At 39.1% G+C, this 12,297-nt stretch overlaps 2 protein-coding genes across 8 annotated transcripts in view; both read right to left on the bottom strand.

Moving 5' to 3' along the window:
- bru3 (bruno 3) overlaps positions 1–12,297 on the bottom strand; it is a 517,537-nt gene that overhangs the window by 385,274 nt on the left and 119,966 nt on the right. The gene's annotated exons all lie outside the window — the stretch shown is intronic.
- On the bottom strand, positions 4,456–7,297 carry LOC136772322 (dopaminechrome tautomerase-like). The gene is made up of 3 exons (XM_066725219.1): positions 6,866–7,297; positions 6,306–6,712; positions 4,456–5,253 (listed from the first exon to the last, which is right to left on the bottom strand). Exons 1-3 carry the CDS (start codon positions 7,211–7,213, stop codon positions 4,770–4,772), a joined length of 1,239 nt encoding a protein of 412 aa, XP_066581316.1. The 5' UTR covers positions 7,214–7,297; the 3' UTR covers positions 4,456–4,769.

The following is a 12,297-nucleotide window of genomic DNA, read 5'->3' as shown; positions in this document are numbered from 1 at the left end:
AAAGAAGCTTTCGACGATGCTGTGCCAATGGTATAATTTGGACAAGGGATAAAGGAGAGACTCGAACGCAATGTAGGAATTTTACGGTGCGCCGCGAAAGAGCATTTCGTGAGAATTACGCCACGTGACGACCGCGTAGCCCAATGTAGGAGAGGAGGAAGCGTGAAGTTTGCTTAACCCTAAAAGCTTCGGGGGGTTATCGCAAAAATGTTCCTATCGTTTATATCGTCCGGCTCTGAATAGTACGAAATAAAATAGTTGATATAATTGCGGGGATGCAGTTGTTTGAGATAAATTTCTTAGATTTATACACGAGGAAGAATTTGAGCCCTTCTTTATACCGCAATAGTTTAGTATTATTCTTAAATTCATTATATTTCCGTCTGCATTCGTTGTGAAATAAATAGGCTGTGTGCGGTAGTGGCAGTTGTATTACTTTCGAGATACGAGGAAAATGGTCTCTCCCATACAGTCTAGCTTAGCTCTCTAGCTGGCGAATGTATGGAAACGAATAGGCGGAAATATTAGGCGTGGAAGGAGGGTGGCCTGAGATCTTGGTAGGAGTAGGAGAAAGAGAGAGGGAAAGTGCGCGTACGGTGTTATGAAGTTCGCTCCGCTCCGCATGCGAAGCGGATTGCGCACGGGACGGGAGAGACCTACAAACCGAGCGACCAAGCAACTTCCGTCCAACACTGTTAGTCGCATCCTCCTTAGTTTCACCCTCCGCAAACTTTACGCAAATTGAAGTTTCGTTTGCATAAAGCAAGCTCCCATATAAAACAAAATTATTCCTACTGTCGCGTGTTTTTATCGATCCAAATGACGTTTGGCCATCGAGCAAGTATCAAATAATACCAACAGGGAACATATCGATTGGATTAAAAGTGACGAGAAAATTCGGTATGAAAAATAACGAGTATGACGGAGCATTTTCAAAAATAAAGATTTTCATGTGACGGGTCCAAATGAATAACGATGGATTATCCAGTGCGTAATAATACAACGCGTGCTTGTGGAAATGACTATTTATCCTCGTCAGAAATAAAACCCAGGGGAATCGTGGTGTGAATATCGTTGAATGGGATAGATTGACGCGGTAATACTGGTTATCAGCGCGCTCTTTGGACTCGTACCACTTTCACTCGTCCCTCTCACTCCATCTTTTCAAAAAGAATCTTTTTATATACGATGAGGTATAATAAAAGTATCGCCAAAAATATTGGATTTATCACAATATGATAGACATCGAGCAGGCAATTATAGATCTCCGTATTTTGATAGTTGCAATCCTTGCTTATTATTAAGAGATAAGATGTTTACCATTTGTTCGGTCGATCTGACACGATTTAAAGCTACATAAATAATAAATGCAGCTATCCCTTGCTATATATATATGTAGGATTGCTCGACTGAAATGTCGTTTGCTCTACGAACCGGTCCCTTACGTTCGTAACTGTTCGTTACCGTTAGTTCCGCTTGGCAGGACCCGTTCGCAACGTAAACACAAGCACGCAACGCACATACGCAAGCACGTGTACTCGTAGTGTAACAGTGGAATAGCTGCAGAACGCCAACGCTCGCTGAAAGGTGTGGTTGTCTCGAACTCGAACTCGACTTCTGCTATTCGTTACCTGTGCCACTAAAAGCCAGTAACGATGCTATGTGGGTATATCGACTCATATACATATGTTTGTGATACGTTTATATGTATGGGTGCACATTTACGAGCGCAAATAACGCTGCCATAGTTGGCGCGCCATTTACTTTTTGCTATACTCAGCAGCTACGCACAGCCCACCATAATCCCACGCCGTTACAGTCGCACAGGATTCCAGCACTATTGCTATTATATGCGCACAATTATACTACGCCTGTGAATTAGGTACCTGTTACTTCAACTGTTTGTGTATGACCAGCTATTAATAATTACATTCACGCTAGGTAAGAATCATTCTTGTATGTCTACTGTACTACACTCCATAAATTATTCACAAGCTATAATATAATTCTTAAAGATCACTCTATCAAAGAAATTATGCAAAACTACAAATTAAAATCAGAAGCAACGAGGATCGAGAAAATGAGAGTTTTTCTTGTAATTGAGTTAAGGAATGTCAATTACTTTGGAATTTTCTTCTCTTCTATGGATAATAATATTTATACGCCTGTTTGAATCTTACCATGACCAAGATTGCAAGGTTCTTCGAGGTACCGTAGTATTATTTTTCTTCTGTTATATATACATACGTATATGTAAACTGAATTTATTCTGCAATAATTTTATTTTAGGATAAATTTGATACGCAATAGTTTCCATTGTTATTCGGTGGATTTTCAAAGACTGAACAGTGGTTATCTAATGGCCAGTGAATGCCAATACGTGAAAAGTTTGTAGAAACAACAGGATCAATCAGTATACTGGAATTTGTGTTTGAATAGGACAGGAGTTGTTTCTGGCGGTCTTGCGGTTATGCGGTGGTTACTGCCTACTGAGGGAGCATGAGCATCATCCACTTGCTAGGAAAGGTCGTTGCAGGGTTGGATTCGATAAGCCAGACGCGTCCTCGCAGTGTGGCAGTATGGCTCGGTTAGTGACTGCATCTGCATCTGCATCAAGCGTCGAGCCAGTAAATTACACGTTGACTAGAGCTGACAACCGCAATGCGTGCAACACGCTGCCGTGCATGGCTTCTGCACGGGACGCAGTCTGTTTATGTGCCAGCAAGTTCGGTAATGTCAACCGGTTAGCCCATGTCGTGAATTATAGACACGAGACCTTTAATAAAGACGGGGCTGTACCAAATTCTCGCGATGCCTCTAAATGTCGAGGAGGAACGTACCATTCTGCAACGCGCTATGTATATGTGATTCATGCATAACGGAGACAATTAGTTCGTCATCTTCCTATTAAATGAAATACCCGTAGTTCTATGTATATATACATAAAGGAAGAAACTGCAAGTGTGCTTTTCGAAGCAGAAAAATTTATTAACTTGCGGTGCTATAACTTCTGCACACAATTCATTAATAATAGCAGGGATTCTTGAGGTATAGGATAATAAAATCTGTAGTACCGCGCGTCTAGGGCGATTGAAGAGAAGTGTAAGGAGCGTTGTAAAGCACGTGGCATCATTGTGTACACGGAGCTTTTCTTTCGACAAGACGGTGTATTACAAAATCCGACTACCGGTTCTACACGCCACCACAGCGCTTTCTCGCAAGTTTGCTTCGGTATTAGTGCCAAACACCGGTAGTTATGTATATTAGAAGCAGTAAAACTGATGCAAATTTATTTCGAAATTCCACGCCGTTCTCGTAAAGTCGTTTTAAAACTACCCTCGTAAAACGATTTGAGACCTATCCCCATCCACCATTCTTTTTAGGTCCGCAACTAGTCTTTGCCACAACATCGTGCAGACGTTTAAGTATAATCTCACAATCTGTCATTTAAACATTTTTTCTACCCTCCATATGCAATCAATTAGTTCCTTTAGAATGCGGATTTTATCATATATATTATAACGTGGCACGCGTTAAAACTTGGTATAAGGGTCTCGAAAATTCTCTTCAGGGAGAATCTATCGTGTAAATAAGTGATAAACATGGGAAGAGATTTTGCAATTAGCGCTCGCTTAGGTGGTAAGTCTGAGCCAAGGGCGACAAAAACTTCCTCCATTTTCGAAGAGGGTTGAACGAATTTGCCGGAGGGATGCGGAAATTTAAGGGCAGCCGTATATTATCGCAGCTAAGGGGTTGTCTGAGGTTAACTGCCACAGGCTCGAAACGCGGGGTTCAAGGGGATAGTCGGGCTGAATCAAAGGGATGAGAGACGAAACTGCGCCATGAATATGCTCCCACTAGTCACACGCGAAATCGCGTCCTGAAAAGAGGAGTAGGTGACACGAATTTGCTGGAATTGCGCGTCCTATTGGTATCCTGAGGATGCTGCGCCAGTAATTCGAACAATTCATCGTGAATGAGAATTTATTCCTCCCATGTGGAATTCGGTAGCCGAAAGTTCCGTAAAACTTACGAATATTTCAGGCATAAAGAGCCTCGTTCCAACTTTGAGTACCATAGCTGCTGAGATACATATACTTTGATGATTCTTGCGACAGTTGGCCAGATCGTTCAATCGTAACACTGTGTGAAAATTGATCATTCCCTCAATGTGCAGAGCTTCCGAAATGATAAAAAAACATTTACAGAGCATTATATTCCCTCGCGAATTTTTTATATTTAAAAGAAATTACCAAAGCATTTAGGATAGCCTCAAAAATATATTTGTCATATAACATTTTTATGCCGAAACGTTTTTCCCTATCTCTTGTCAACGGTGGACCTGCTACTTACGTTTCAAAAAGTAGCAATGAAATGGCTAACTAAATTATTATATAGCCCAGCTGTCACCGACAGAATAGGTAGAAAAATCTAAACCTACAAATTTTATTATTAAGCCCAAAAGGATCTCACTGAGCCTATATAAAGCTTCCCTGCAAATCTTTAGTTTATTTCCTATTCTAAGTTTATTAAAATTTTATATTTTATTATAATTAATATAGTACAAAATGAATTGCAATAAGAGTTTGCCTATACAGAACAGACTTCTACCATCATCTATGTACATACACGAATATACTTGGCTGTCAGTTTGAGCTTTTGTGTGATTGACGCGACTTGTCACCTTCCGGAACTATGAGATTGGATTTTAATTACCGGCTTTTGTTTTCTTCGTTTTTATTTTTTTCTTTTCAGTTTGAAGTTTGTTTTCATATTTGATGCCACGTAGATATATCCGGTGATCTTTTTCTTGGTCCCGTAGGCTCACAATTTGTTCCGCGGATGATGTCATCAACGGTTCCGCGAATAATGCGGAAATTCGTTTCAGTTGGCTTGAGAGTCTTATTTATCGTCTTTTGCAGTCTGTTTGTGTTGAACCACAGCTCCTCTTCGCCAAACTGGTTTATAATCACTTTAATCCCGCTGACATATTGCAGAGTTTGCTCATCTTGGGCGATCATCACTACGTTTTCTGGAGTAAATGGTTTTTCAATGTTCCAGCAAGCTATCGCGGTTAGTTGAACCAGTTGGAAGAATATCACACCACGGCGTGAAGTTGCCTGTACTCCTGCCTGACTGGCACGTTTGTAGCTCGATTCAAAGATTACCGGCTCGATAATTTTACTCTCTTTTAGAGCATAAGTGCCTGTGAATTTCTGATGATAGCTGGCCAAAGAGTTGAAGTACAGATACCTGAAAATTGCATTTCTTGTCAGCGTAAAATTAGCACGGACGAAACGGATGTTTGGTAACTTTGCCCCACTTTCAATAACACGTACTGGGCTTTCACGTGTGCAGTTATATTATGACCTGTCAATTGTTACGTAACAATTATTTTTAGCCTTTGGTGAAATTGCCGCGCGAAGATTGTAGCAATGCAGCGATAGTTATATGAGAAAAAGTTTTACTGGAATGTTACAGATGTTTTATGATACAGCAATTTAATTATAATCTCGTAAATACTTTTGTGACCCGAGGTTAGCTATACTTGTATCTATTTACTGATTGTCAGACAGACTTTATATTTAAAAGAAATTCATTTCTGATAAATGTAATAGAATAAATAATTGTAACATTTTTATAAAAATATAGCTAAATACCAATATAAAAGTTAATATCTCACCAACATGTTAGTACTAAATGAAATGTTTACTCCTATCTTTTCTATTTCTTTTTGTAATCTTCGTTTTTCTAATACCAAATTTCTATCTCTTACTTTCTTTCAATGTTAGAGAAGTTTTTTAATCGTTAAACTGTTCTTTACAAGTTCGCTAAATTAAATTTTTCAGTTGAATTGTAAAAAAAGAAATAAAATTTTCTTAAATTTAATTAAGATGTCTTTCGCTTGAAAACCAATTGTTTAATACGTTTTAATTATTTAAACAAAATGATCCCTTGTGCTTGTGAAGAACACTTTAATCATTAAAACACTCGTAAAATGAAATATAACAAAAGAAATAAGTATCTTAAAAAAGAAATTAAGTTTAATCACAGGAAAAATAAAAACTGTAGGTGTAATAATTGCATTCACAACGTCACGATACAGCAGTGAAATATAACATTTTCTGTTCTTCTTTAGCAGTATTGAAAATTTTATAACGACTTACTCAATTATGATCGGATAATTTTATTTCCTTTGAAAATCAAATCTGTCTTATCATAAGTATAAATATGTCGAGTATCGATTTCCTTTTATAAAAGACATTGCAGTAACAGTAATATAGTTAAAGAATGGGAATTATTACCTGTGATCAAAAAAGCCAACCGGAGACAATGACATGCCGAGTGTGCCATCAGTTAGATCAAACCACTCCCCGGCAATCGTGATGTTCATGGCATCGTCGTCCGGACCGAAAGCATTGCCACGTGTGTTATTTAAGCGCCAAGAACGATCACTGTACAAATCATAAATCACGAGACCATTCTGATCCACATCCGCTATGTAGAGATAAGTGTCGATACAGGTTTTTCCAACATCAACGATCGGCGTGACTAATGCCGCTTTTCCATACAGTGTCTGATCTTCGGGTACAACATATTTGTGAAGTAACCGATCTGTGGCGAGATCGAAAATCAAGATTTTCACGGGACAAACTGCATCAGAGCCTATCCTGCCTGCATCGACCACCCACAATCGGTCGCACTCGTCTATCTAGGTAATTTCCAATAAAAATGTACAAATCAATTTCAAAACTGCATATAATACTTTGTTAAAGCGATTAAAACCAATGAAATATATTATTAAACTCGAATGATTGTTGTATCACAGAAAAAAACGTTGAACTATAAAATTATAAAGATTTACCGCTATTCTGTAGACTGACACAATGCTATTACAGGAATCAGGAGTATGCCAGGCCCAATTTGGATAAGGTTCCAGTAAAGGGCCACCAGGTCCACTTTTGTCAGTAACCAAGGATAATGCTACTGGTACACCATCCAGCCACTGAGGACTGGTAACGAAAACACGTCCTAACCTATCAACGTCCACATCTTGCGTGAACGAGTTGCCAAGAGTAAAGTTTTTCTTAGTGAGCACCACATTCGGCCATGTCCAATCTAAGTAACTCCACTGAAAGAAGACCTCAAGACCACCAGATCTTGCACACTGGCTATAACACAAGAGCAATAGACATGCGAAGAGAATTTTCATGATGAAGCAAGGTCCACTGATTAATTTGAATTTTTAAACACTGTATAAGTTTGTTGATAATAATTGCTGTATATTTTAGCATTCACAGAGAAGATTCAGGGTCTCGTGCGTGACCGCAGCTGAAAGTAAACTGCATTGTGGATTGGTTGCAAGGAATTTTCAACAGTGGTCTAAGTCTACTTGACTGGCCTTAGATTCCACCAACCCCACCACCTTTTGCTTGCGTTCAACCGTCGTCCTCCTATTCGCTTTCTCGTTTATGCTAATCGAAAGGTCTGGCTTACCTTCGCTTGGAAGGCTGCCAGACAACCCACTAAAGCGTTATGATTCGATGGACAATCAGGAAACGATCGGCTATTTCAAGATCCAAAGGTGCGAGGATTTCTTGCTCTCAACAGTCATGCAATGCAGCGTGATAAGAACATCTCAATCGTTTTATTTTTCATTTTATTTCCATATATATGTAAAAATGTATATTATACCAGTTTTTTTTTTTTTTTTTTTTTTTTTGGGAACAGCATATAGAGTCAGGAAGTCGAGACTAATTAATATTCCAAAAATCCTATCAACACAGATACGATATCGTATTTAATACAGCAGAAAAAACAAATCCAATACAAATCTTCTGGTATAAGCGTTGAATATAGAGGTAATTGCACTATTAATTATATCAAAACTCTCGATCAGTAAGAAGATTTCATGCTTCGAGTAACACAATCCAATCGTTATAATGCATAGCGTCAAATCATACGAAGGCTGAAACATCGTAATAAAGAAAATTTGACACACCAGGTAACACGTAAACACGAGATATTTAGTCGTAAATTAACGAAATTGACGTTGGACGAAGGATAATTGAAGGACAAAACAATAAGGAAAACCCCAGAAATAGGAAATGTTCAGTGAAGCGAGTGAAATGACTGAGTTATAAAACTTGCCACTATATTTTCAAACAAATTGTTTTCTATGGACTGCTCTAAATATGTTCTAACAGAGTTCTTTAAGCCGTGAAATGCGTATTGACACTTGTGAATGCGACAATGCGGTTGTGCAGTGTGAATACTAACACATTAAACGCATATGGAACGTAAACTCACCCGGATTATCATATGTACTTAACTCATACATAATCAAAGAGCCTAATCATCCCTGTCAAATTTTGTTATCGCAAAACTGAATATATCACGTTAAATATATTCTATTGCACATCGCGCAACATTACAGACGGACATTAAAAGACATGCTGTGTTGAATGCTATATCGCTGACCATAAGATTATAATCAGTATCCGTAAGCCAATTTTATTACGACATAAAGTGTCCATTTTGCAATTTAGATCAAAGCGGGCAAACACAACGTAGTGCATTCCAAACGGGGCACAATAGTACTATTTTCTCGTATATGTCTGTACTTCCAAGATTGGAATAGGCTGCAATTAATTCTGGAGCATTTTTCACAGCTTTAACGTAAGCTATTATTATGGGAAATAATAAAAGAGAACGGAGCAATTTTTCCTGGATAAAATTTTATTCTTTTGTCGGCTTTGAGTTTAAATAGAGCGTTAAGTCTTGTTAACCTATCCGTGAGCTCCACTGCCGAAGAGAAGTGTAAACTATAAATCACCAGCCAAGTCGCGATTAAGCGAAACGAGAAGACAAATGGATGGCTAATTTCAATTTTAACGTAAAGCCAAGCTATCAGCCTTGTTATGAATTATAGCATGAGGGTTTTAGCATCCAAATATCACGTTTTGGACCTATTTGGTTCATTGATACAACGACTTCTTGGTTATGCGGTATTAATCACAGTTATTTTACCATTCCACACTAATTAATTATGCAAAACACCTCGTAATGTTTGCGTATCAACAGCTAAAACTATGCTTTTTGGTTAATTTAGCACGTAACCAATGTAATGCATATATAGTAATGCACGCAGCAGTCGAAGAATATTTTATTTAGCTGCTGGATATAAGCTTGATCAAACCATTAACAGGAAAAGTCCAAGCAAATACCGATACCCACTGGACGAAACGAATCTTATCTAGGCCAATTATTTCATCTGTAATAGCTCGCCTTATATAAAGTAAGAGATCGATTCGAAACCGAAGCAGTTTAAGAAAAAAAAAATGTCCATTAAAGTATCTAAAGGCATTGGAATTTACTGCTCGAGTATTATTATAAGAATTTTGAAGAATAGTTATTTTCAAAAATGCAAGCCTAAAATAATTTTTCACCGAGAGGATATTGATGCATAATCAAAGCACGCAGAATGGCTAACAATATAGTTAATTGTTGAAGAGCTTAGATGTCAGACAGAACAGTAGAAATATTATAATTTATAGTAAAAAAACGTAACAAGTTTAAAAGGGAGAGATAAAATGAAGCAGAGAGACGTCATTCGTTATTCCTGATGTTTCGAACTTCCGAACTGTCATTCAGCCGGAAGCTCGTGTCGTGCAATTTTATATAAACGAGAAGAAGGTCTCCCTTCCTCCACTTTTCCCTCCCTTTAACTCTCCTATCAGCCCTTATTCCTCTCTTTCTCCCTTGCCCTATCTTTCGAGAGATAGAAACAGTTCTTCTTCCACTACTTGTTCTTCTTCTTCTTCTTAAACTGAGTTTGGTAAACCCTCGTACAAGTCAAAGTTCTGACCGTGCGGGTGGCTTCTAAGGGGAATAAGGGAAGGGGCGCAGTAAAAGTTGTGCGAAGTCAATTTTGCAGCTCCAGTTGGTAATGCGATTTGTGCCGGAATAAATAGTTTGAGAGGAGTGCACGCGGTGCTTCACCCTCGCCAGTGACATCCACTTGTGTACGTGCACCAATCCATTTTGCTGCCTGATGTCATGGCCACGTCCATTCGACCTGACGAACGCGCCAAGGTTTTTGTACTGACAACTTTCACGCGCAAGATCATACCCGGGCCCGAGCAAATGGAAAAACACACTCCCTCTACCTGATAACTGTTTTGCATTCCTTCTGAATATTAATGTGTTTACTTAGCTAGCTCAGAAACTCCATACATATGGAATCAATTTCGACGAAATATATAATGCAGTTTTTGTTCCAGAAACCGTAATAATACTTGTAAAATTAACGATTTCATCAGGCGTCGCGACGATTCTATAAACAGAAAAGTTATCCGATCAATTTAAATAACAAATAAATTTTTTCTGACCTATAAATATATTATGCAGAGCGTGTAAACATTTTTCAGAATCAATGGAATCATCGTCTGGTGAGAAGGAACAAGTTTTTAGTGGGGTCAACAGAGAATTAGTCCACGTGGGACGAGAGTATAGGTGTAACGTGTAACATTTAGCGTAAAATTTATAATGATCGCGAAGAATTTTATATAGGGACTCCTGAGAGTGATCTCTAGTTTTTCTGGCTGCTCCCGTTTTGAGTGGTCGCAGAGGCTTGAGAGTCTCCCCTTAAAGCCTAAGAGCACTCACGTACGGGTTTCTCATGTCGGAAGTTAAGCATTAGAAAAAGCGGCAAATTGGAAGGGTAGGGACTGGCGTTTAATCCGTGAAAATGCAATAATAAGCCGCGCGTCCGTGAAAAACGGGCGCTTGGCCTGCAGGCAGCCCGTTGTAATCCTGCAAATGAAAACTTACGCTAATTAAACCGGTAATAGCAACCGCGTATGTACGTAACGACCCGACGCGGTTACTTAATCCAGAGAAAATGAAACGTTCGGAATATAGCTGCCTAACACTACAGTCATCGCACGCACGACCGTTTCTGTGTAAGTAAACATCGCTTGGCTTTCGCCATGAGCGAATATACGTCACATGTATGCCCTTCTCCTTTCCCAAACAATTCACGTTGTCCCGTAAAGTGAAAAATTAAAATAGAATTCCTTTTAATTTTTTTAAAATATATCAAAAAAATAATACCTGAATACAATATTTGTATTTTAACCCTTTATACTCCGCTGTCCCCTCTGAAGGGACATAATACTCTCTATATGATAACAACGGAGTGAAAAGGGTTAAATTAGAATAGTAAAAATCCTGAAATTTTTGCTCGATATAGGAATTTATATCCTGAGGATATTCCATGAAATTGATATGGACACTGTATACCTATACACAGTGGCAGAAGAGTGAGAATTCTTAATTGTTACTTTGAATAATATCCTATTAATATGAAACTTTAAAATATTAATGACAGAGTGTTGGTAGTACACATATGTACCACGTACTATATACATTGTCAAATTATCGTTGCGCCGGTGTGCACAGTGTCCATACGCGGTTAAGAAGGGTCGATGTTCGGTGCACATTGCATGGTTCCGCTGAAAGAGGGGATGAAAAGTGAGACACGGTGCGAAAGAAGGATAGGAAAAATGCGGTGGGCTATGGTTACAGTGATAAATCACTCTCGATCTTCCTTGGGAGATCTTTTCAGGTTCTTGTTAGCGAGCCGTCGCTCTTCTGGCTGAAAATGGCGGCTCTGCGATGGGGAGGGAGTACCAGTCGGCCGGCATAGATTCCATCCTGACGACGAGATGCAGTTCTTCGTACGTAACAAAACATTACAAGATTCAGGTGACGCTACGGTAATCCTACTTGACTAACATGAGCTAAGCGACGTTGCAGTGTCTGCCTGCCTGCCTGCTTGCTTGCTTGCCTTCCTGACTGCCTGCCTGCCTGACTGGGGAAGAAAAATTGCGGCGAAACTCCTCTATAGGATTTTCCAGCCGTTGCTAGAAGAAACGCGGCCTCGGCCACGACGGCCAGGCCAGCACTTCCGATAATTAAAGTGCCGTATTAGTGCCATTCGTTGGTAAAAGCAAACGGCTCCGACCGGTTCCCTTAAACTAAAACGACCCTAATCCCTTCCCTCGACTGTCCTTCCACCCCCACAGATCCCATTTCTTTCCCTTACTAATTTTCTTCACCCACTATCGGCACACAACATCGTCTCCTACTATATACGTCTCTGAATTGAATCTTCTTCGTTTCCGAAAACTGTTTTTTCCCATTTATAACGCCACACAGCCATAACGCTTCAATCATTTCCAGTTATATCGTCAGTCTCCATAATGTCACAACTTTTTCAATGATTTTTGTTTA

Source organism: Prorops nasuta, unplaced genomic scaffold (genome assembly GCF_024137725.1).
Source record: "Prorops nasuta isolate Cenicafe-Biocafe unplaced genomic scaffold, Cenicafe_Pnas_1.2 PNAS00004, whole genome shotgun sequence".
NCBI classification, from domain to species: domain Eukaryota; kingdom Metazoa; phylum Arthropoda; class Insecta; order Hymenoptera; family Bethylidae; genus Prorops; species Prorops nasuta.
This window is presented reverse-complemented; position numbering and strand designations above follow the sequence as displayed.